The following is a 25,697-nucleotide window of genomic DNA, read 5'->3' on the forward strand; positions in this document are numbered from 1 at the left end:
ATAATGGGAAAATATATAGAAATTAAGAAAAATGGTATCCATCTGTATTTATTCACATGAAAAGATACTGATTATATATATTGCAAAGTGAAAGACTAGGTTACAAACTTATGTGTAGAGTATAGTCCCACACACATTTATATACCTAGAAAAAGGTTGGAAGGCCATTACAAGATACTAATGATAGTTTTTTCCCCTGCCTTGGGAGTATGAGTAATTTTTATTTTATTTTTAATGCTTTTCTTTATTTTACAATTTTTTTGCCTCACGTAGGAATTACTTTGTTGCCAAAGGAAGAAATAAAAATGCCATTTCTATTTTAGAAGGAGAAACAAATGTAGCTGCTGAGAAGGGATGCCAAGAACAGATCACAAGTATGCAAAGGCTGGCTCTTACCATCGTCACATTTCACTCCTCGCCAGCCCACGTCGCAGCTGCAGGAGCCGTCACCCAAGGGTCCTTGGTTGCATCTCCCATGGACACAAGTGCACACTAAGTGGAAAAACACCCACACGTTGTCAGACTTCTGATTTGTGTTCAACAACTCACTTTTCAGTTAACACAAAGGTTCACTTTGGTGCATTTAATTCTCCAACCTGGTTCCAGATGGTCACTGTTGCTAATGGTGTATGCGGGTGGGGCGGGGCGGGGTGTGTAGATTCCCAGGAAGAGCAGGTGAACAGGGGAAGCCGGTCATGCTTCAACAAAGACCACCGTCTGGGGACTGTGCAGCACTGTGGGGCAGTGACCCAAGCGTGTGAGAGTGTTTTTGGCTGAGATTATCTGAGGAATCAAGGTTATGTGGGACCCCCGGGACAGAAGCATGTTCGTTCCCTAAGAGTAGATTTCAGAGAGAAGTCCACTGGGTTCCTATAAAGCCACTGTGATACCACCTTCTTTGACAACATAGAAATGCTGATTCCTCTGTCATCCAGCAGCATCCTGAGCCTCTTTGAGAACTGGATGAAAGTTAAGGATGCTTTCCTCAGAAAAAAGCATTCAGCCTTGGGGGTTTGCTGGACCCCGTGAGGGTCATCTACAGATCCTCGGTTAGGAAATCATGTATAAATGTAAGCAGATAATTCTTCCATATAACACAGAAAAAAATCAGCACTATAATGCCAATTATATATTATATAGCCCAATTATAATGATTCAATTATATATTGATTTTGTCTGGCTTGGACTAGCTGATGAGAAAACAGCAATAGCCAGGTCAAACATATGGTTTTTAATACAAAGTAGAAAAAAATGCTTCATTTTCCCATCATGGATTAGGAGACCCCTCCTCCCACGTCAGCCCTCTCACAGGTGTGTGTACCTGGGCACAAGCAAGTGTAAGAGAATGCAGATGATGGCTAAAACAGATCACGATTTTGGTGATAACAACATAAAGCCTGTGGCTGGCTGAGGACGAATCAATAGCGTGACCTTCATGTAAAGGACATGATTCAAGAACAGGGCTATGGAGGGAGGCAGGTGTGCATTAAAATCTCATCAGGTGTGACCTTGAGGGGAGCCATCCAACCTCTTTGCCTTAAGCCCTCATTTGTAACACGGGGACACGAAATACTCCAGTACCCACAGTTCCTGTGTGGATTAAATGAGACAATGCGCACAGATCTGCTTTTCAAAATATCAAGCAATGTCCAAAACCGAGTGTACCCACAGGGGACCAGCACAAGCAGGTTAATACAGAAACGTGGGTGGACTGGAGAACGCCAGTGAGCAGACTGGGGAGGGTTGGTAGGTCCAGGTTAGTGACTGAAAATGTTGCAAATTACACAACACAGAAGTCCTTGTAATTCACACGATAATGGGGCGGATTCCAGTCTGCCCTGGAGACAGGCTGGTTCGGGAGCATGTGTGGAATCCCTCTTTTCTCCTGCATTTGTGGTTGGTCTGGGGAAGCCCGCCTGGGTGCGGGAGGGTGCTCACCTTGGTCGCAGTGGATGCCGTACCTGCCCTCCGTGCAGGTCTCACAGGCCGTCCCGTTGAAGCCCTCTCCACACACACACATGCCAGTGCCGTTGACTCCGTCCAAGCAGATCCCGTTTCCAAAGCAGACGTTCTTGGCGTTTCCCGGGCACGGCTGGCACTGGGGGCCAAAGTAGCCTGCACAGCATCCCCTCGTCTGAAACGGAAGGACCAGGCTGGGCTTGGACAAGGCCATGCGTCCATCGTCCGGTTTTGTTCAGCCTGCGTGTGGACATCCTGCAGGTGGGACTGGATGTGTGCCCTTAGCTTTGACCCCACATGGAGGGGTTGTGAGGGATGGGGACAGTGTCCCCCGAGAACCAGGTGAGACTATGCAATTTCAGGCATGCCAGGAACAGCATGGAAGCTTCTGCCGCGGAGGTAGGAAGGCGAGGAAGGGAAAAGGTGAACAGGAGGAGAGGATGAAGAAAGGCATGAAAGAAGGAGGGGCAGCAGGAACAAAGTGGAAAATAATGCAAGTGGTGCCGGAGGGGTCCCCCCCATCCCCAGACCTGGCCCCTTTGCGTTGTGTGTTCTTTCACCTGGTACTGAAGGTTGGGAGGCAGGTGAGACCTTTGACATTCTATAAATGACCCTCTTTTAGTTCAGGGAAGCCCTGCAGGATATCTGCTTGCTTGGGCCTGCCTTTATTCTTGAGTGGAGTGCATTAAAACACAAAATCTCCTGCAGTTGCAAGCTCCACAACTTAAGGGCCGAATCACCTGCCTCTGTAGGACAGGCAGAGGCTGAGTCTAGTTTTCTGTGAAAGACGCAGGACAGGATGTTATAAAGAATTTTCCTGCAGATTCTAAAGCAACAGCCCGGAGGAACCTAGCTCTGGGGTCCTGCTTTCTAAATGACCAGGTACACCCGCTCTTTCCTTAGGGAGTTGCCCATTTCCTGTCTCTTTCGCTCACAGGGCATTTCACCCTGTTGTGAGAACAGGGAGATCCTCTTAGCCTCTCAGTCCCTCTTATTTCTTCATCATGCAAATGAATAGTGCAGCTTTCACCAATGTGCTGACTTGCAGGGCTGTCCTGAGTTTTAGTGCTACTGCTGCTACTTTGAATGACAAATGGTAATGAAGAGAGAGACGGTTCAAGATGGCGGAGTAGGAGGACGTGGGCTCACTCCCTTTCCCGAGAGCACCGGAATTACAGCTAACTGCTGAACAATCATGGACAGAAAGACACTGGAACTCACCAAAAAAGACACCCCACATCCAGAGACAAAGGAGAAGCTGCAATGAGAGGGTAGGAGGGATGCAATTGTGATAAAATCAAATCCCATAACTGCTGGGTGGGCGACTCACAAACTGGAGAACAGTTATACCACAGAAGTCCACCCACTACAGTGAGGGTTCTGAGCCCCACGTCAGGCTTCCCAACCTGGGGGTCCAGCAATGGGAGGAGGAATCCCCAGAGACTCTGACTTTGAAAGCCAGTGGGATTTGATTGCAGGACTTCCACAGGACTGGGGGAAACAGAGACTCCACTCTTGGAAGGCACACAAAAAACAGTGTGTGCACCAGGACCCAGGGGGAAGGAGCAGTGACCCCATAGGACACTGAACCAGACCTACCTGCTGGTGTTGAAGGGTTGCCTGCAGAGGTGGGGGGCAGCTGTGGCTCACCGAGGAGACAGGGGCACTGGCGGCAAGGGTTCTGGGAAGTGCTCATTGGTGTGAGCCCTCCCGGAGTCCACCATTAGCCCCACCAAAGAGCCTGTAAGCTCCAGTGCTGGGTCACCTCAGGCCAAACAACCAACAGGGTGCGAACAAAGTCCCACCCATTGGCAGACAAGTGGGTTAAAGTTTTACTGAGCTCCGCCCACCCAGCCCTACCCACCATCAGTCCCTCTCATCAGGAAGCTTGCACAAGCCTCCTAGATAGCTTCCTCCACAAGAGGGCAGACAGCAGTATCAAGCAGTATCAGCAGTATTTTGTTCTGTGGAACTGAAAACCACAGCCACAGAAAGATAGAGAAAATGAAAAAGCAGAGGACTTTGTACCAGATGAAGGGACAAAATAAAATCCCAGAAAAACAACTAAATGAAGAGACAGGCACCCTTCCAGAAAAAGAATTCAGAATAATGATGGTGAAGATGATCCAGGACTTTGAAAAAAGACTGGATGCAAAGATCGAAAAGATGCAAGAAAAGTTTACCAAAGTCCTAGAAGACTTAAAGAACAAACAAACAGAGATATGCAACACAATAACTGAAATGAAAAATACACTAGAAGGAACCAATAGCAGATTGACTGAGGCAGAAGGGCGAATAAGTGACCTGGAAGACAGAATGGTGAAAATCACTGATGTGGAAAAGAATAAAGAAAAAAGAATGAAAAGAAATGAAGACAGCCTAAGAGACCTCTGGGACAACGTTAAACGCACCAATATTCGCATTATAGAGGCCCCAGGAGAAGAAGAGAGAGAGAAAGGACCCGAGAAAATATTGGAAGAGATTATAGACAAATGGTAATGAAGATAAGAAGGAGGAAGGGGAGGAGGCAGAAAGAATACACGCAAAGGCACTTTGAAAAGTATAATATATGACTACATTTCTCAATGCTGCTGCAATAGTTAGAAGGCTGATTAGATCATTATACTCACAATGACAGTTTTCACACACTTTGGCTGGCACCCAATGAACAGGGATCGCTTGCCCATGAAATAAAAGGTATAGAGACATTTCTTTATCTCTTCACCCTATAAAATAATAATGATTATATCAGCTCTTCAGTTAGGACAAAGTTTTCCAATTTCTAAAAGCAAGTAGGCGGGTGATACACTGCTGTCTCTCTAACTGAAATGTTCTAGAAAAGGAGGGGGTTGGCTTCTTGGAGCTGTTTCATAAGAAAGAAAATGCAAAATCACAATGTTGGTTGCCAGAATACCAGGTGGCAAAATTCAGATAACTATCCCTTAAGTAGTACTCTGTAAAAAAAACTTCTCTTTAGAAGACTAGCTCAAGTTAGGAAGAATCATAGAGTAAACCAGAAAAAAACATCCTTCTAACACTCCACATTGAGATGAGGCTTGGTTTCTGTTTATTTATTATTGGTTGATATTCTGCCTTGGTCTGAGACAAGATTAATGCTGCTTACAAAGACATAATATACAAGATTAAATGCAAACTCAAGTGAGAAGAGTCAGCATTGTTAGTTATAAATTACTATTATGCAGTGGAAGGTGCATGAGAGTTGATTCTTTATAATGGTTGGAGCAACATCAGAACTAGCTTTTGCGATAAACAGCTACAAGAAATATAGACGGGTAGTTAATTCAAAGACATGTCTATCTCTTCCCAAGGTATGTCATGTGTTTCTTAGAGAAAGTTAGTTATAACTTCAACTGTAAAGGGAGTCAGGAAGGTGGGACTCCTGCAGACTGGATACCACATTGAGTATGGAGTTTGCCTCCCTTGATTAGCTTTCTTGCTTCTGTCCTCAACCAGCTACTGGGATATGAAAGATGTAGAGAGTGAAAAACCCCTTCCTGCCCTGGGCGTTGGTTGAGATGAACCCCTGTTTCTATTTATGTATTAATTAAATTTTTGCTTTTGTTAAAAAAAATGGATTCAAGACTTTAGAAAGATGCATACAAGGTAGGAAGGTAGAATTAAATTAAAACCAAGTGAAGGAATGAAGGCAATGAAATAAGTTGCGCTTGAGACTCATTTTCTAATTTGGACCCCCCTTTCCAGAAACAGTTTTATCAAAGCAGACCAACTACTTACTAGTGGTTTAGTTCCAAATGGGCAGATCGGCTTCTGGGGACACTTCCCGCACTTTCCCTGGTAAAACACAGAGCCAAAGTGAATATTTCATGCTTATTACTTTTAGTGCAAAATGAGGCTACAAATACTTTCCAGACTTGGAGCTGGAGGTTTTAGGCTATAAAACTGAAAACCAGAAGCTCTTCTGGTCAACCCCTTTAATGTCCTTTGAGACAAACACTTCAACTACTCTGGGTTGTGGACCCTAGAGCATCGCTTTCTCCACTATACACTTCAAGGGCTCATAATCTTGACCTGTGGGGGTCTTAACGCATTTAAATCTCAATTCCTTTAACAACAACTCTTATTTATTGAAAACCCACTATTTAGTGAATTGGGCCAGATTCTGAGACTACAGGACGCATCAGGCACAGTGCCCAGCCTTGGGAGCACACGGTCCAGCCGAGGGGCCAGCGTGGAGATAATATTCACTATCATAAAACCAAGAGCACAGGTTAAGAATGACAGACATTTTTAAACGCAGCCTCCTCCTAACACAGGAGGAGACCAATGTGACTAGTTCTTAGCTCGGCACCTACTGGATGGTATAGTGTGGTTGTTCACAGTTCTGGCTCTGGGGCCAGACTGCCTGGATTTGAACATGTTCTCTGTTCACTTTGTGAACCTGGGGGTGTTACGTAAGCTCTCAGGTGCTCATTTTTTCCCATCTGCAAAATGGGCAGAGTAACAGTACCTACTTTGTAGGGTGTTGTGAGGATTACATGAGTTAATACATGTAAAATGTTTAGAGCAGTGCCTGGCACATAAAAAGTGCCCAGTAAATGTCAGCAGTTACTACTATTACTGAGAGACCCTACACCATCTCATGGAGTAAAAAGCCTCCATCGCTGCATCCTATATTATCCCGAAATGACCCCTTTCCATATTGTCTCTCCTGGTAGACCAGGCTTGGCCAAAACCTCTCGTGGGTGCACCACACCCACCCTCCCCCACCCCATGCCTACGCTGGGTGGGGCACATTTTCCCTTTGAGGAAGGTCATGGCTTCAGAAGCCTCCTCCCTCCTCAACACAACCCTCCAGGAAGCCTTTCCCAGGCATTCAAGGCACTAGACTGTGACCCATTGAGGGCAGGGGTCACGTCTTATTTACTTTTGTGGAGCCACAGCCAAGTATGCTCCTTGGCATTTAGAGATGTTTATGCAGTGCTGTTTGAACTGAACTGAGATACTCCAATAAATGTGTCCTATGGTTTCAAAACTACAAAAAAATAAGCCAACATTCTTTAGCTGCATCAGGTAGAACTTACTCGTAGGATAGTAGTGTCGTTAATATCACATCTATTCTTCTGAATTTCCAGAACTTTCCCCAAGCCATGGATCACTCCCTTGTCAGTGGCTACATTGGTGTAGTTTATCGGAGCCTCATTTACGTAGAGCTGTGAACAGGAGGGTTAACTGTAAATTTCTACTATAGTGATTTTAAGGGAAATAAAGACAATGGGGCTTGGAGGATATCAATATGACAATAGCCTAGGAATGTTCCAGTAGTCACCTGGCAGGTAACACACTGCAGTGGAGAGAGCTCAGCCCTGAGAGACGGGAGTCTGAGTGATAGACTTGCATCTGGCACCTTCCAGCTGTGTGACCTTGGGCCAGTTGCTTTTCCTCTCTGAATCTCAATTTCCTCTTTTGTAAAAGGAAGAGGTTGTTCTAGATAATCTCTAAGGTTTCTCTTCATCCTTCAAATGATTGGTTTTTATTGTTTAAAAAATTCTGAATCATGGTCATTATGTTAGTGCCACTGATAAAATGACTCCATGGACGTGCCTGGCTGTGCTGGTTATTGGTGGTCCGGGAGGTGTGGATGCCTTCCAAAGCCAAGACACGGAGAATGAAACTCAATGTCTTTTTAGTGTATCTCTACTTCCAGGTTAATTTGCAAGCACCCCTCAGTAAGACTTCTTATATTCCTCATTATATAAGAATAAAAATAACTAGCATATTTGAGTGTTTTAGAGTTTGTAAAAAGTGTTCCACCAGATAGCATCACTCTCCAGCGTGTGGAGACTGCTCAGAGCTCTGCGTTATTGTACTGTGTTCCCCTTGGGGCTTCTTTGGAGTTTGTGGTATGTTTGTACTGTCTTTGCCTAGTGTGTCTGTAAGGGACCAAGACATGGGAACTAAGTTTCTAAATGTTGCCAACTTAAATTCAACTTTGAGTTGTAACTAGTTTTGATTTTTTTAATGGGAGGATACCTTAATGATTGCTTAATGCTAAATAAGCAAAGCCATTAATTCACCATTAATATAACTAATATAACTGAAAACAAATGGTTGTTTGAAAAATTGGGGGTGGGGTGTGTGCGTGTGTGTAGCAGGGCTGAGGTTGGGAGAAGAGGGAATTCTTTATTGTACTAAACGGATGTCAACTTCATATCTAATAAAGGTTTAAAAGTGATTAACATCTCCCAAACTCCCCACTGCATCAAGATTAAAATGACTCTAGGAAGTGTTTAAATTTGAACTTCCACCAAATGTTAAAGTCCCTAATGATTTACTTGGAGTCAAGTGAATTTCCATTGGATGTTGGGATAAATCATGGCTGAGGTCCTCAGAAATGGTCCAGCGTCTGTGTAGATTTGGAAAAGAAGCAGGGGGCCTTACTTGTGGTGTCAAATGGTGATTGCAAATCAAATTTGTAGAATTCCAGGATGCTGAGCTGTTTCAGAATATCAAAATGACAGAACTTCTGATGCTTTAATACTCTTGATTTGGCATTTTAAAAAAGTCAGAATCATTTTTATTGTGAGATGTATTACAAGAGTTACAGGTTCCATTAAAATTGTGATCTGAACACAAGTCTACTCATTTAGAGAGCATCTTTCTACATCTTCGCTGTCCTAGGAGAGAGTGAACGAGCTATCAATGAAAGCAAAACCTCTATTGTAAGATAGAGCTGTTTATTGTAAGAAAAAGCCTCTATTGTAAAAAGAAAAAAAAAAAAAAAAAAAGCTCTAGATCAAAGACTTTCCAAACACACGGAAAATAAATGTGAATCAAAATTGATTCAACTAACTGAATTGGAATATACATCTCTATACGATGAAATAAAAGATGACATAGGTAACAAAAATGCAAGGTTTTTATCAACAAAAATTGCCTTACCTGGAAAAAAAAAGAAAATGTACTTAAAAGGATCTCCTCAAAACTATTACATAATAGGTAAGATTATTTGTAGGACTCAGAGGGAAATGTTTAGAGTTATATTATTGCCTAAGTAATGAAGAACCATAAAGACTTTTTTTTTTTCCATCCCGAGCACATTAAAAGAAAAACTGTACACGAAATTCACTTGTGCTTCAATGATGATAATAAATACGGAGAAAATTGTTTTCAAAATTGCACTTTTTTTTACAGGGGCCAATTAATAGTATCACTTAAAAATGTGTGATTACATTTTCTTCACTTTAATACAGTGCTTAGTTTATCCTAAGTAATCATTAGTTTTTATTAATTCTTCTTATGAGAATGTAGAGTTACGTAGTGAATTTCTTGTTGAATTTTCAGATGGATTGATGTTTGAAATATGTACACAGAATTTTATATTGAAATACTTAAAATGGGTATTTAGTCTCAATTTTTTAATGAATTCTAGACACTTTCAGTACTTAGGGGTTGTGTGAGATTAACACTGGAACACTGGTGTGGGGGTCAGCTGGTCCCAGGTCTGTAGTCTGTACAGTCAGGCAATGATGATGATACTCATTTCTTTGGCTGCTGCGGTCATGAGGCTCCTGACACCCTGGGGCCACTGCCCGTCCCTGGCGGTTAGGTTTTGCTGCCAGGTTCCCTTCCATCTTGGAGGTAGCTTGGGGACTGTCTGTTGGTTTGTCCGGAGTCAGAATTGACTTCCGGCGGAGTCATTACTTTATGGTGAAACACAGACAACGGTCTCCTGTGGATAAGGCTTCGGCGGTGCTGGTGAGAGTATGCAGCGTGGAAGTGATGACGGACAAGGGAGCTAGGACACCCGCTCCTGAGTTTTAAGGGAAAGGATCGCACCTGGTCACTGCGGAGGAAGAAGCCGACGAGGTAGGAGAAGCCCAGCATCGTCTCCCGGTGCATGCCGTTGTGCAAGTCATTCTTCAGCAGTTTCTCCTCCAAGACCACATGATACCTGAGTACATCCTCCTCCTGGATAACACAGAAGGGAAAGTCATCCCACAGGCCAGCCAGTCCCCGGGCACGTACTGGGCTGCTCCGAAGTGCCAGGCGCTGCAGGTGTTTAAGAGCAAAAGCTTGTTGGACTGGAAGTTTTGACGGAGGCATCAGGGCACAATAGATAATAACTACTAAACCTGAGACAGATCACCTTGGGGACCTTGCAAACGTTCCATGTAGGATGGTCAAGAACTCATTACAGGCCCCTAATACACAGAATGAGGGCAGGAAAGGTTTGGGGAGGATTTTAAAGTTGATTTCTTTGGTGAGAACGGCTGTGAAGAGTGTCTCCACACCCCAGCCTGCCTTTCACCTCAGGGGTCATGAGAGGAGTTCAATGGGAGGGTGCAAAGGGCTTGATCTGTGTCCTCTGTAGACAAGGTGGCCTGTGAAGTGTCACTCAGGCCAGAGAAATCTTGTGCCAGTGACTCCTGGCAGGTTGACCCCCAGAGCAGCGGAGACGCTGTCACTGCAGCATCGCTGGGATAGACCTCCACTCCAGCACGGACCTAAAACAAGAGGGTACATGCACCCAGAGGACCAGAGGGGTGGCTGAGTCTGAGAGAGCTGGTACCTTAGGTCCTATCCTAGATGGCTTTCTACAAGGGCACACAGGCCTCTGCAGGAGGAAGGCTGGAGGTGGGCCCTGGATGCTGAGGGTCCACGGAGAAGATAAGTGGCTGCAGGAACAGATGTGCGCACACAGGTCGAGGGAATTGCAGCCAGAGACCACCAGGGATGAGTGGGGACTCCAAAGACCCCACCAGAGAGTGAGAGAGTAAGCGGTGGGGGGTGTGGAGAGAAGAGGAAAGGAGAGAAGGGGAGAGGAGAGAGAGAGCTTCGAGACACTTGCCAGGCCCAGAGAAAGCAGTGGCATCTCAAGATGGTACCAGTTAGATAAGAACTTCCACCCTCTCAACATCTCTTCCCAACCACCAAAAGGTCCTATCTCTCAACTGCAAACCCAGTGAGACCAAAACTGAATTCAGTGAGACCAGGAAAGGGAACAGAGGCATCACGTGGGGAAGGAGAGAAGGAGGTGACTTTCTCTCTCAGCTCCAAACCAGCCTCTACACGGTTTCTGCGGTGGGGCTGGGACCGCCGTCCACAGCTCTCCTTTGCCAGGGCTCCCGTCTGGCTCTGCCAGCGGAAAGGGCTGGAGGGAGACCATGAGGCCTGCTAGAGGGATCTCCTCGTCCTGCGTGCTTCCTGGTCTGGGGTATCAGCCAGCTGCACTATCACCCCAGAAGTGGCAGGTGAATCCAAATGGCAGAGACCTGTCACTCCCAGGCTTTATCACTTCCCCTCCTCCTAAGATGCCAGCACCAGCCGGGCAATGCCCTCTCCCAGAGGCCCGGGCTGCGGACCCCCAGGGACCCTTCTCCAACGTCAGAGCCACCAGCTGAATGGGGACCCCTCCTCAGAGGTCTGAATTACAGCTCCTCTGGGCTCCTCCATGTTTCTAAGTTTTAGTTGTCCTGACCTCTTTCCTCTGTTCTCTCGGCCTCTGGGGTTATAGATGTGTCTGTGCTATCTCTTTTTAACCTTTCAATTATATCTATACAGCTTCATAACCAATAAACAATTCATAACATTAAATTCTCCCTGGTAGTTTCTGTCTCCTGATGGACGCTGACTGATTCAAGGACAAACCGCCCCCAATCCCCACCCCGCAGTATCCTGTCTGGACAAAGCCCCAGCGTGGAGCCATGAGGAAAGATTTAATTTTAAATCCAATTCAAAATGTTGATTATTACAAGGAGCTGGATATATATTTTTTAAACTTAATTGAGACTGTGTTTGTGACTTACAGTGATGATAGGACTTTCTGGGGGAAGCAGAAAGGCTGGGGGAATGCCTGAGGGTTTATCCCAGGGCAGGAAAAGAATAATTCCCCACTGAACAGGTTCAAAGGGATGGCGGAGGGGAGGGGTGGGGTGGGAGACACAGTAAAGTTATTTCCACTTCCATCCCAGCAGTCCTGCAGGCTCCACATGGCAGTTACAAAATCTAACACACTGTTCCTGCCTTCACAGAGTTTTCATCCAATTGGAGAGCGATGACCCACCCACCTGAAAAGGTAGTTCCTTATACCAGGTGTGTACGTGCTGAAGGGTGTACTAATGGTCTGAATTCAGAGGCAGGAGAGATTATGTGCAGCTCAGGGGGAAGCCAGCTTCCCCGAGGAGGTGAGACCGGACTTGAAGAATGAGCGGGGAGGATTCAGGAAGCAGCGAAGGAGGAAGGGCAGCCTTCCTGTTTGAGGGGGTGGGCTGTGTGTGTGTGTCTGTGTGTGTGTGTGTGTGTTTAGATAGGAGCAAGGGCATGAAACACGCCTTTGCCTTCTTTAGGGTCTGTATGATACCACTCTGGTTAGACCCCATGGTGTCTGCAGAGAACAGGTGGGAGACAGCAGTGGTCCCAAGGGTGGCTTAGCAGGACTTCAAGTGTCAGCTCCCATCTCCTTAGCATCCTCATCTCAGTCACCCTATATAAAGATAGAAGTGAAAACAGTGTGCTTGCTGTGCAATTACAGCTTTAAACTTGTCTGCTCGCCATCGGGCTGGGGGTGAGGTACCCCGGGATCCTTCTAAATGGAAATTCTGGTGCCAGCACTGAATACAAGGTAATTGTGGCCAGCTTACGGAGGCCCTAAGAACCTGGTGAGGTAGCTTGGACTTAGTCATTCAGGAAATGGAGATCCACCCAAGGGTTTTGAGCCAGAAAGCGACAGGATTGGAGCTTTTTATTATTCCACAAATCCTTTGACAAATTTTGACTGTTTATCCCCGGATGTGAAGAATCAGGGAAGACAGAGGCGGGAAGAATACGAGGAAGCACAGAGGGCCCACTCCTCTACGTCCCTGCTGCTGACAGCTCGCTGCAGAGGACCAGGGAGGAGCCAGGGAGGAGCCAGGGAGGGGAGGAGGGGCAGCCATGAAGATGCTTCCAGGTTCCTGGGATGCCTGCCCCCTTGCGTATGTGAGTCTGCGTGTGTGCTTGCAGGGGTACGAACTAAATATATGAGTAGTTCTGGCCTGGGGGAGGTTTGGGTATGAGAGAGTCTCTGCTCGAGTTTATTTTAAATATCTAGATATTGACAAAGACGTTTTGATGAAAGAGTGAAATGGTACATGGTTGATCGACTGAAAAACTTTAAGTGTTCGAATTTCCAGGAAATAATTTCCCAGGTAATACCTTTAGCTACTGTGGATACCTACCAGAGTTGTGACCTTCTTCTCCCGGATATAACTCTCAATGGCGTCGTTGTTTGGAGCAAACACCGTGTAAGTGTCAGCAGCCTCGATCACACTCGCCAGATTATATTGCTGTGATGGAAAGAGACAGGAGTGCATGAGGGACTTCTGTTTCCAGATAATCTGAGCAGAGGGTCATGCAGGGAACGTGGTACTTGCAATGATGTAGCCCCGGAAGATGGAATAGTCAGGCATCTGGTCCAGCCGGGTGAGTAGGTTTGGTAAGGAGCCAGTTAGACCTCTTTGGGGAACCAGAACCTGGGAAAGGAAGCCCCAAAATTTTGTTAGCCTGGGTTGGCAGGACTTGCTGCGCTCTAGTGCAGAGGTTCATATCACATAACAATATGCGGTCATGAAGCCTCTGCAACTTGCAAACAAGGTATCCTTTCTTTTGATGATTTGCAAGACCAAGGATGGGTGTGTAACTTGGGGGGTGAAGTGGGATGGATTTCAGCCCTACTCCACCATCAGACCAGGCACCTCCAGGCAGGGAACAACCTGCACAACTGTTCATGGCGGCCCTGACAAAGGGGACCACCGTGTCCAATGGACAGGGAGAAAAGGAGCTCCTTAAGGAGCCACTGCAACCCAGAGGCTAAGCAGCGAACTTGAATCAGTTGACACGCGTCCGTGAATCTCTGTGTCCACATGAACTTCTTCCTCCATCCCATTACTCAGCCACGAGGACCCTCGGGGGTCTCCTCTGGGAAGTGAGGAGAATGGCATGTACTGTCTGAGGGTTGTTATACACATCAGATGAGATAATGAGATGCACGATACTTAGCACCATGCCTGGCACCTAGGGGGCTTGTCAGCTGCACACAAGGCGAGGTGGTAATGTGATGAGGGACACAGAGAAGGTGCGGCGCCACCCCTCCAGGACGTGCCGTCCCACAGGGGCTCACAGCCTATTCCATTAAGAACTATCAAAACAAGGGAGCACAGTTAGGCCAAATGAGCCCTATACTGAGAAGTCCCACAGGATTTCAGAAGAAGGAAAAGGGAATAAAAACAACATTTACTGGGGTCTCACTAGGCAGCAGACACTTAGAGAGAAGGTGCTGTTTAATGGTCATAGGGAAGAAAAATGAGGCTCAGAGGTTACGTAACTTGCCCAAGTTTACACAGTCAGCTAAGTGCCTGAACCCAGATGCTGTATGATTCTAGAACTTACCCGCTTGATACTACATCAAACTTGGTGATGTGGGCTGCAGGGATCAGGGATGGCTTCACAGAGGAGGTGGGACGTGAACGGGCCCCTGTGGTAATAGCACTCAGCAGAGGACATGGGTCGAGGGACGTTTTACTAATGAGGTTGTGTTCACAAAAAATGTAAATGAGAAGATGTAATTTTATGTTCTTTTTTTTTTTTAAGATTTTTTTTTTAGTACTTTGAAAAGCCAGTATTGGAGGAGAAAAATACTCTCGGTAAGCAATGTTGCTTTCTGATACATGAAGCCACTAAGCCCAGCATAGTTCCCTGCGAGTGACCCATCACTTGCTCAAAAAATGTTGTATTTCTTAATGCCTCTTGGTAACACAAGAGAATTGCAAGGTCTTCGCAAAGTATTGCACTCAGAAGTCTTATAAGAAGCCTCTGTTTCCTGAACAGAAATAGTTAACGTGTTCTGTAACTTGAAATAAAAATTGAGAGTGTAAGTGCCAAGTGAGAATAATTTTAGTTAAAATGCAATTAGCTAATTGTCTTTTCTAATCTTCCACTTTTCAACATTTCCCAAGGTACCCTAAATTCTAACTTTAATTTTAAATGAAGATCTTAATATAGGAACTGAAAATTATAGGATAGGCTGAAAGCTCGTTCCCCATTAAACTTTTTTTTTTCTATTTCATACCTTTGAATACCGTTGAATTGCATCTTAGAAGAAAATAAAAACTCCACAATACCTTTTCTACTTGTTTCCACTTTTTTCTAGGGCACCGTAATGCAGAGGGGAGAGGACCAGTGATACACAACCAGTTGCCTCTCCTCCAGGCAACTTGATTTTATCCCATCTGGGAGTGTGGACTTCCTAATACTAAGGTTCTCATGTGCCTTGTAAGATGTTCTCATAAATAACAAATGTGGCCACACTTTATACAGGATCCACTGCAGGATACAGGTTGAGTATATAGTAACTGAGCCTTATTGAATGAGTAGAGCCTCTAAATGGTTTTAAAATAAAAATAATGATGCACAGTACAAGTTACTTTTACATTAAGGCTAAGTATTTTCCCCCCCAAAAGATACTGCACAGGAGGATAAATAACAAAAGGAGAAGAGATGCAACATGTGTGGGAGGAGGTGGTTTGGTACCTTGTTGATGATGTGTATCACTCCATTGGTGGCTGTGTTGTCACCATCGATGACGGATGCCCCTTCGATTGTGATATTCTGTAAAGGCACCACAGTGAAAAGATGAGTCCCTATGGAGTACACTCAGGGATTGAATTATTTCTGGGTTTTCCCCTTTTTGAGCAGTAGTGACCTTCTCACTTTTGGACCACGATACACAGAAATATTTTAAAATTGTGAGCCACTTGACACCTACACACACACAACTGACATGAAATAATACTTTCCTCTACCATGTGGGAGGCACCTGATCATCAATTCTACTCCACTCCATCCTATTTCATTAAAAAAAGTTCTGGCTGAGGCTCACGAAGGTGACCCTGCAGTTGGAAGAACACCGCAGATAGTGTTGTGGGTTGAATTGTGTCCCCAACATTTGTATGTCAGGGTCCTCATCCCCAGTGCATCAGAATGTGACCTTATTTGGAGACAGGGTCTTTACAGAGGTGATCAACTTAAAACGAGATTATTAGGGTGGGCCCTAATCAATATGACTGGTACCCTTATAAGGAGAGGATATTTGGGCACAGACAGCTACGTAGGGAGAATACCACGTGAACACGAAGGACGGTCGTCTACAAGCCAAGGGGAGAGCTTGGTCTCAGAGTCCTCAGACAGGACCACTCACTCACCTTGGACTTTGAGACTCCAGAACTCTGAGACAAAAATTTCTGTTGTTTAAGCCACCCAGTCTGTGGTTCTTTGTTATAGCAGCCCTAGCAAACTAATACAGATAGTTACTGATCTTTCAAGAGTATTAATTACATGGGGAATGGAGGTAAGTAAACCCAAATGCCCACTCAGGCAGCCACCAACCAAGAATGACACAACTGGACTCCGCTCTCTCTGGTTTCCTCTCCTCTTCTCCCACCACTGCCCTTTGTCTGAAATTCCTCCTGGGAAGCCTGGGTGCAGAGGGGACTTGCCTCACCCTGAGCGCATCAGCAGAGGTCCTGAAGCAAACAATCCTGGCCACCTTGCACATTTCTTTTGGTTACATGGAGACATTTATATCAGATATAAGAAAGAATCTATGACAACTGTGTCTTTGTTGGTTAGCTCCTCCAGCTCACAGGTCTTGATTGATTTACTTCTAAATCTACGGAACCCGGGATGAGCCTGCCCAGGGTGGGTGTTCAGTTAATGCTTGCTCAGAGAATCAACAATTTAAAACACCAATGGAAAACCCCCCATTGTCTGATACATGCATGTGACATTTTAGCATTATTGTTATAAAATGTAAAGAGTCCATGGGACCGTATGTGACTCTTTTCTGCTTTCTAAAAGGAATGATCTGGTGAAGCACATATATTTAGGTAACACTAGGCAGAGAGCCTTTTCACAGCACCATCACTGATGGGTAGGAAGGCAGAAATGTTTTAGAGCAGCAGTTCTAGAACATTCTGACTCTGTCCCATGCTCCACTGACGGGACAGTTCTCACTTCCCAGTAAAGCCTCCATCCTCCTCTTGTGCAGTTCATAGAACGAGCTTTAAAACACTGCTGCATTCAGCAAGGCAGCCAGACTTCCTCACAGAAAACCAAATCCAAGTCCTCGAAACACTGTGGAAAATGCCAGAAGGTGAGCTTCTATAGGGCTCCGATCTCCTGTTCACTGTCCTGTCTCCAGCACTGAGATCAGTTCCTGGTGCATAGTAGGTGTTCAATAAATATCTGTTGACTGACTGACCCTAATTTAACATAAAATTGTAGTAATCTGTAATGACTCAATTAGTAGGTTACCAGCTGTTAACCACACATAAAAATCTAAGTTGTGAAACTCCACGGCCTTCACCTAGAAGAAATGAAAGGTTTGCCTTTCTGGATCAGTCTGTGGTCTGTCAGGAAGCACCTGTGGCCAACCAGCGTGCAGAGAGACTTCTTGTATAGAATGCCTGCTACAGAGTAACTCTGTGTGTGTGTCTATGTGTGTGTGTGTATTTGTACAACAATACATGTTGATAATTGTTGAAGCTGGAGGATACCTACATGGAGGTTTTATTCTCCATCTCTTTTTGCTCATGTCTGGAAATTTCCATAATAGAAAAAATTTAAAAGTACACTATGAACATAGGTCACAAGTTTCCACTAAATAGACACAGTGCGGGGCTCTCTTACCCCGTCCGCCTTCACCAGGTGGAGGAAGTTGCCCTGTAAGGACGTTGCCAGCATGTCAGAAGGTGACAGAGCCTGCAGATCAGCCACTCCGTACATGCCCAGTAGCGTGTGGTACCTAGAACAATAGTCCATAGCGCTGTGATGAGGTATCAGTGCTTGAGGCAGTGGCATTGTGAGTAGTTAGGAGAGTAGGTTCTGGAGCCAGACCACCAGGTTCAAAACTTCCCCCTGCAACCATTAGCCATGGCACCTGGGGTTAAGGTACTTAATCACCCTGTGCCTCGCTTTCCACACCTGTGAGACAGGAATAATTACGCCTATCTCACAGGGTCCTTGGGAGGGTCACCTAGGTTAATACGTACGTCCCGGGTTGTACCTAAAGCAGTTAGCACAGAGATGGCTGTCAATCATGTTAACAACTTCCCTCCTCGGGGAAGGAGGGGAGGGGACCCTCAAGCAAGGTCTGGGATCTGGAGGACTATGTGGCCTCCCTCCACCGAACTTCATTCACACTGATGCCAGTAAGTAAGACATCATGGAGAGTAAAATACATAATACCTACTTTATGAGGGCAGGCATATTGCTCTCGGTCAACCAAAAGGCTTTCTCGTCTTGGTCCATGTCCTCAATAGCTTGTCGGGAAGGCACGAGGATGGTGAGGTTTGAAGCGGCTGACAGCATGGGTTGTAAGGAAGCATTCTGAATCGAAGAAGGAAAAGAAAGTGGCCTGACTCACGTCGGAGGACAAATGGGGCTGACTTAATGCTTGGCGGAGATGACAATTTCCCATGTGCTGTAACGTCAGAGACAGTGGGAAGGTCCTAGGAACCCCTTTCCCAAATCCACCCCACCTACTGGCTGATGCCCCTTCTTCCCTTCTGAGACTCATTCCTTTTACTTAAATGTGGGAACCTTGACAAAAGGCAAATTTTCCTGATCAGGTCACACTTTGAGTCATTATCAGTCATTCACCTTTTGTCTAAATGAAGAGGCAGAGAACAGTCTTGAGAGGATCGTGTGTGTGTGTGTGTGCACGTGTGTACAGAGAACCTTGAGACTCCTTGGATATCTTTGCAATAAGGATGGTGGGAAGATTCCAGGAAGTTTCAGCATGAGAGAGAGGCCTGAAATCAAACTTTATCTACTCACCTAGAGCTAGTTCCGAGTAGAAGCAGTGGTGGGCTTATGTTTAACAACTGGCTCTCCAGGAAAAACAAACAAACAAAAGGCCTGGTTTGTCGTGTTTGCTGCTTTCTGTGGTATAAGTTCTCCCATCATGGTTGATTTCGAGCTACCACCACGACAGCATAGAAAGGAGCTGGGAAAGCTGTGCTCTCATGAGCTAGGGTGAGCGGGGTCCAGCCCACCACGGGGCAAGCTTATGTGTGTGGAGTGGGTCTGTATGGAAATTAGCACCTGCTCTAGAACCCTCAGTCTCTGCTCTCCCATGTGATGCGGGTCAGAAAGACCCCACATAGAAGCAACAGGACGCTGTCCTGGAGTGGCTGCTAACCAGACACTGCCTATCCTGGCACTTGTCTTCTTTTTTTTAAGCTCTTTACTGGAATATAATTGCTTTACACTGTTATGCCAGTTTCCGCTGTACACCAGAGTGAATCAGCTGTATTTATACATATAACCCCATATCCCCTCCCTCCTGCAACTCCCTCCCACCCTCCCTATCCCAGCCCTCTAAGGCATCACCCATCCTCGAGTTGATCTCCCTGTGCTATGCAGCAGCTTCCCACTAGCTATCAATTTTACATTTGGTAGTGTATAGATGTCAATACTAGTCTTCCCCGTCGCCCCAGCTTTCCCTTTGCCCCTCCACCCATGTCCTCAAGTCCGTTCTCTACAGCTTCATCTTTATTCTTGCCCTGTCACTGGGTTCATCAGTTCCATTTTTTTTAGATTTCATATACATGAGTTTTGCATATGGTATTTGTTTCTCTCTTTCTGGCTTACTTCTCTCTGTATGACAGACTCTAAGTCCATCCACCTCACTACAAATAACTCAATTTAATTCCTTTTTATGGCTGAGTAATATTCCATTGTATATATGTGCCACATCTTCTTTAAAAACCTCTCTAGTAACGAACTATAGAAATGATCCTTGAAAGTATAGTCTTGGCACCTGTCTTCTTAAAGGGGACAAACCGCTTATCACAACGGCTGGCTGAACCTGCCACCTTGGGCCACTCAGGCAAAGATGACAGAGATTCAGACACTTGGGGATGGTGGGGGTTGGATTCTTTGTTATAGAACTTTCCAAGGTAGAGGGAAAAGCTTCTCTGGGCAGGTTGGGCTGAGGGCTAAGCACACATGAAGTATGACAGTATTGCAACTATAAATGCCAAATCTAACTTGGTGAATTACCATGATGAATTATGCTGACTCTTCAAAAATACCTCTTTTGATGAATGGAAGCTATACATATATATTTGGATTGGTTGAAAAGTCGACCACCCCAGCTTATCCTAGACCAGAAGCTCTTAGCCCTGGTTGCATGTTAGAATCACTGGGAGGCTTTTAAAATACACTGATACCCAGGTCAAACCTCTGCCCAATCAAATCAGAGTGTCTGGGGGTGGGAGCCTAGGCAGGACTATTGAAAAAAGAAATGTGTTCCGTATGGTTCTAAAGGGGAGTCAGGGCTGAGAACCGCTGCTCTAGACAATTAGTCTCCCTCCCCCTCGCCAGCTGCATTTTCCATTTTTTATATATGTAGTCCAAATTTCTAATTCTAATTCTAATTCCAGCAAAGGTACTCACATTCTAATTCCAGCAAAGGTACTCACATTCTAATTCCAGCAAAGGTACTCACATTTATCCACTGGTTAAATACAGCTGCGGCGGAGAGAAAGGACAATTCCTTATTCATTTCATGCAAGAGATGGAGGAGAGAGGAGAGAAAACACAGAGGAGGATCAGCGAGAGGCACCATCACAGGCATCTCTGGGTATCACCCTTGCCAGCCTCGCCGATGCCAACATGCACGACACCCAGGCTGGATGAATCCCCGTGTTGCCAGCACTGTGCGTGTCTTTCATGCTTATTGGCTTGAGTTATCTTCTATATCTGAGGTAAAGGAGTAATTCCAGAGACTTCAAATGAAACCACAACCTCAAATTCATGCAAATAAGAGTTTAGGTTGTAAGAACACGGCCACCCAGCGCGACAGGAGGGTCACAGAGCTCAGGAAGCTGCCCCCTTCCAGAGCCCGCATCGGGCAGGGGCTTGGGACACGATGCCGAACCACCTCGGTTTTCTTTCTAGTTCGGCCATTTCCTAGTTCATTAGGCAAGTTACGTCATCCCTCCGGGCCTCAACGTTCCCAGCTGTAAAATAGGGATGATAAAAGCTCCAGCTGAGAGGGTTGATGTAGAAATCGCAAGAGTTAACGTATTTAAAGTGCTTAGAATAGAGGCTGGCATGCAGGACACGGTAAGTTTTAGCCACTGTTATTTTTAATGTATCCACCGTGGGACTTGTTAATGAACATATATACTGAACCATCACAGTTGGTACCAGGTTGGAGTGAAGGAGGATATTAGATACGAAAGAGAAAAGATGGTCCTTGATCTTATGCAACTTATAGTTGTTTTGAGGACATTAAGATTTGAAAAGATAACCCAGATCTGAAAAGATCAGTGATGTTTTAAGGTGTAAAGAAATAGATAAGGAAAGCTCTGGACTTTGAGTTACAAAAGACTGCGTTCAAATCCCAGGTCTGCCATTTTACCCGCTGTGTGATCTTGGGCACGTCACTGAACCTTTCTGAGAACTCGAGTGCCTCATCTGAAAAGATGAGTACATCCCTGCTCCTAGGATTATGAACGTTACAGGCATTAACGTACGTGAAAGCATCTTTAAAACTATCCAACACCACGAAAATGGCAATAACAATAATTATGTGCAAATTTACCAAAAGGAAATACATCTCAGAGCTGTCTTAATTCCTTTTTGAAAGTAGTTGAGGTTATTGAACAAGTTAGTAAATACTGGTTAAAGAGTAAATCAGTTAGTAAATGGATAAGCACAAGAGCTGAGATGCTTGGGTAATCCCTTCAACTTCAAGCAGAGGAGGACATGAGTTAGACATGGCCTGGTGACAGAAAGACCTGAGGCTGGGTCCGTGGCGGAGGGAAATGGAGCTTGCATTGAGCGGGGAAGGGGACAGCTCAGCTAGGCTGACTGAAGTGAGTTGAGTCCGTGTGACGTCCTCAGAGAACTAGGCCAAAGATTTGGACTTGATCTTCTTTTCCGTGGGAAGAGAGAGGCATTATGAAAGCAAGGTTTTAGGGTTTTAAGGTTTTAGGAAATGTGGCCCATGGAGAATGCAGAGAAAACACTGGGTCCATGCTCCACGGTCTGGGTGTCAGGAGATGGCCTGATGGGAGAAACGGGTGCAGTGAATGGTGGGAAGGACCCTGATAGGCAGGGAGGCCAAGGTCAGATGCTGTAGCCACCAGGGAGCACGTTAGGGCAGGTGCAGCCCTGGGCACTATTAGACCCGTGGTTTCCATTGAGAGGAGGGGCAGGAACCAAACTCTAGTGAGTTGAATAAAAAGTGAGCAATGAGAAAATTCACTAATTTACTTTCTCATTTCAACAAACCTTTATGAACAGTAGGAGTGAAGTAGGAAATAAGGACAAAGCGCTACCCTCAAGAGTTGACAGTCCAGTGGGGAGACAGGCAGTTAGGTGGGACGTGTCCTACGCTGATAGAACATACTAATGGTTAAGTGCTTGGGCTCTGCACATAGACAGCTGAGTGACCTTAGGCAAGTTTGCTTAGGCTCTCAGTTTCCTCGTCTGTAAAATGGGCATAATAAAGCCATAAGCCCAGAGGGTTGTGGTGAGGTTTAAATGAGGTGCTGCTGCATGTTAAGGATTTAGCCAGGTGCCTGGTATGCAGAAGGTGCACACACACACATGCACCCTAGTTAGGTGTAAGTGCTGGGTACTCCGGGTACCTACCGGAGGCACACAACCCGGACAGGATTGCCCGAGAGCTCAGCAGGGGCCAGTTATTTGCTCGTTTGGGAAGTCTGGGACTAGAAAGAGGCAGAATGGCAAGAAAGGGAAGCCAAGACTGCTTGGTACACAGAAGGTGCCAAATAAAAGTTACCCCCCTTCAACTTGGAGAAAATTTGTGACCCACAGAGGCACATATGCCGTTTGTGAGAAGCAGCTTGCTTCAGATAAAATCTCCTGGAGCGAATGACTAGTAGAGCACTTTAAAGGCATCCTAGCCAAGAGCGTTTTTTGTTTTTTTGTTTTGTTTTCCTCTTTCTTTTAAATTTGAAGTTTTTGTGTCTATTATTCTGTACTGGAGTTGCTCTTAGAGGACTTACCACTGCGGCATTTCCGTAGCACAGAAGGCCGTCTCCTCTGTAGCCCTCTTGGCAAACACAGCTCCAGGTGCCAGAAGAAGTAAACTGACAGGTTGCCTGATACAGAGAAATGAGAGAAATGATTTGCTTTCCTAACTAAAGCATTAGATATGAGATACACCCGTGACTCCTCAGGCGCTGTCCGCAGCGAGAACTGCAAATCCAGGGCTGAAAGATGGTGGCAGGAACCTGCAGGCCCTTAGCCCTTTCTGCAGGTTTGGTGCAGGTCTCGTGGAACCACAATTAGAGTCTTTCTTTTCATCCCTGCCAACATTTAGCAAGCAGAAATCAGGACACACAGTTAATGTGAATTTCAGATAAATGAAGAGGTTTTTGTATAAGTGTGTCCCATATAGTACTTGGGGACATGCTTGTGCTGGAAAAGAATTCACTGTGTATCTGAAATTCAAATTTAACTGGGTGTCTTGCATTTTCTCTGGCAACCCTATATTGATTCTTCCATGCTTTGGAATGAAGTGAAATTTCCAATAACCTCTCACGTTTGGAATGTCAGGGCTTGGTTGGATTTAAATTAATCAAGAGTGTTGGAGCTTCTCCAGCTTTATGAAGTGTTTTTGTGATTCTTGGGTAACAGATACTTTAGGGACATCTCCTTCAATTTTTTTTCTTTGAAAATTACCCACCTGCCCATACTACTAGGGGTGGGCCTGGCAGTCCTGTTTGTGGTATGTCACCTCACTCCCTAACCATCATCAACTGGCTCATATGTGGACACCTGGATCCAGCTGAGCTGGTCAGATCCTTTCTCCTATGAGTTAGAATTGGGACATGGGGTGCTGTTAAGTGAGTGGGTATCACTGGTAGTGGGGTAGACATTTCTCTAAGAACAGGGAGTCATGTACCCCAAGATGCACAGAACTGTACTTTAAAGTTGGGAGAGAGAGAGAGACAAAGACAGAGAGAGAAAGTAAAAGCACAGGGAGTAGCAATATGAAAAACTGTATGGTCTGAGAGGATTGAGGGAAGAAGCTGCCTGGATCCTGATTCTAAGCGCTTGGGAAGTTGTTATAATTCCTACCTATGGAGCTACTCTGGGGGTGTACGTCCAAGAAATTCCTTTTTTGCTTAAGCTGATTTGTGTGGATTCTGTTACTTGATACCAAAAGCACGGTGACAAAGATGTCATATTAATGGGTTCTGATGCTGAGTGCTTAGTGACATTCTTTTAAAAACATGAAGACAACCAGCTATAACATCTTTGCCTGCTATTCCATAATTTAGACACAAGGCTCAACCTACCCTTGAATGGGCATTTTCACCAATAATTTGGGTAAAACTCTGTTATGACATTCAAAATGGGAGTCTAGTTACCCTTTAAACTATTCTGATTTAAAATGTCCAGATTTAGCAAATAAAAATACCAGGTACGAATTCTAGATAATTTATGAATAATTTTTTGTTTAAATTTGTCCTGTCTAATATTTGGGTCATATGTGTGCTGAAGGATTATTTGTCATTTATTTGAAATTCAGATTTAACTGGGAACCTTGTATTTAACTGGGAATCTTATCTGGCAATTGTATGTTGGTTCTTCCAAGCTTTGGAACGGAGTGAAAGTTGTAATAATTACACACATTCTGCCTAGGGACTCCCTTTGGGAGTAAGAAAGATTTTGTTTATTACTGGACCCAGATAAAAAATAACCCAACCTTCTTTGTTTCTCAAGGAATTTTTTTGAAGTATTAATGAAAAAAAAAATCAAGTAACTCACCAGTGGATGACATTTCCCAGTTTCTTCCAAGCATGATGTTATTGGTTCACAGTCAATCCCATTGCCTCGAAATCCTTCCTTGCACTCACACTCATTCTGTAATTCCAAGAGCAAAGTTGAAGGGATTATTGGAAACAACCACCTTCCACGCCTCGCCCTCACACTGCACCACAAAATGAACTATGGCAACCACAGCTGCTTGGCCCTTTTAGAGAACACCATTAATGTCTTTCATTTATTACACTTCAGATTCCAGAGCTATTGGTCTCCACCTCCTACGTTACATTTCCCATTCTGAGAGTCCTTTGGTACTTTTTGAATTCATTACCCTAGAGGGGCCATATGGAGATTTGTCTCAGAGAGAACTTAGATCCTAAAGAGCATCACACTGGAAACACTGGCCCCTCTATCTAAGAGGAAAAGATTAAGTAAGTCATGAGGCACCCACTTGGTGGAGATCCATACACAGGGTCACTGCCAGTCTATAAGGCACATTGTGTAATGTGGAACGGGCATCCCCTCCAAGCAGGCAAATGTGAGGAAGGCACCACCTCTACGTGGCTGACCCATGGCAAGCGGCTTGGCAGGTAGACAGTTTCATCATGCAACAAAAAGTCCCCCTTGCTCTGGGGATGGTTAGCTCCGCACCAGGATACATACCTTGGTGAACAGGGTACATACCTTGGTGAACAGGGTGAACAGGCTAGGTTTCAACCCCTGTTTGCCCCGTAGGCTTGGTGTTTTGTGTAGCACACAAACCAGACCACAGACCACAGAAGCAGTGGCCCTGGTGATGCACCTATTAAATACGATGATGGTGGTGGGTTGCATGGCAAAATGGGGACATGTCTGTGCTAAGTACAGAAGAGGAACCAAACAAAACTGAAGTGGGTTGCAACAGTGCA

At 45.2% G+C, this 25,697-nt stretch overlaps 1 protein-coding gene and 1 pseudogene across 1 annotated transcript in view; both read right to left on the minus strand.

Annotated features, from left to right (window-relative positions):
- STAB2 (stabilin 2) overlaps positions 1-25,697 on the minus strand; it is a 158,377-nt gene that overhangs the window by 50,570 nt on the left and 82,110 nt on the right. Inside the window, exons 26-39 of the mRNA XM_057742828.1 lie at positions 24,793-24,888; positions 23,022-23,117; positions 20,489-20,536; positions 18,227-18,363; positions 17,665-17,779; positions 15,508-15,585; positions 13,353-13,451; positions 13,158-13,265; positions 9,778-9,909; positions 7,023-7,151; positions 5,716-5,772; positions 4,590-4,685; positions 1,939-2,134; positions 397-492 (exon numbers count right to left, since the gene is read on the minus strand). Of these exons, the coding sequence (XP_057598811.1) occupies positions 397-492; positions 1,939-2,134; positions 4,590-4,685; positions 5,716-5,772; positions 7,023-7,151; positions 9,778-9,909; positions 13,158-13,265; positions 13,353-13,451; positions 15,508-15,585; positions 17,665-17,779; positions 18,227-18,363; positions 20,489-20,536; positions 23,022-23,117; positions 24,793-24,888 (1,483 nt within the window). The remainder of the gene's footprint in view (positions 1-396; positions 493-1,938; positions 2,135-4,589; positions 4,686-5,715; positions 5,773-7,022; positions 7,152-9,777; positions 9,910-13,157; positions 13,266-13,352; positions 13,452-15,507; positions 15,586-17,664; positions 17,780-18,226; positions 18,364-20,488; positions 20,537-23,021; positions 23,118-24,792; positions 24,889-25,697) is intronic.
- Positions 19,709-19,793, minus strand: LOC130857951 (small nucleolar RNA U3; annotated as a pseudogene).

Source organism: Hippopotamus amphibius, chromosome 7 (genome assembly GCF_030028045.1).
Source record: "Hippopotamus amphibius kiboko isolate mHipAmp2 chromosome 7, mHipAmp2.hap2, whole genome shotgun sequence".
Classification (NCBI taxonomy): domain Eukaryota; kingdom Metazoa; phylum Chordata; class Mammalia; order Artiodactyla; family Hippopotamidae; genus Hippopotamus; species Hippopotamus amphibius.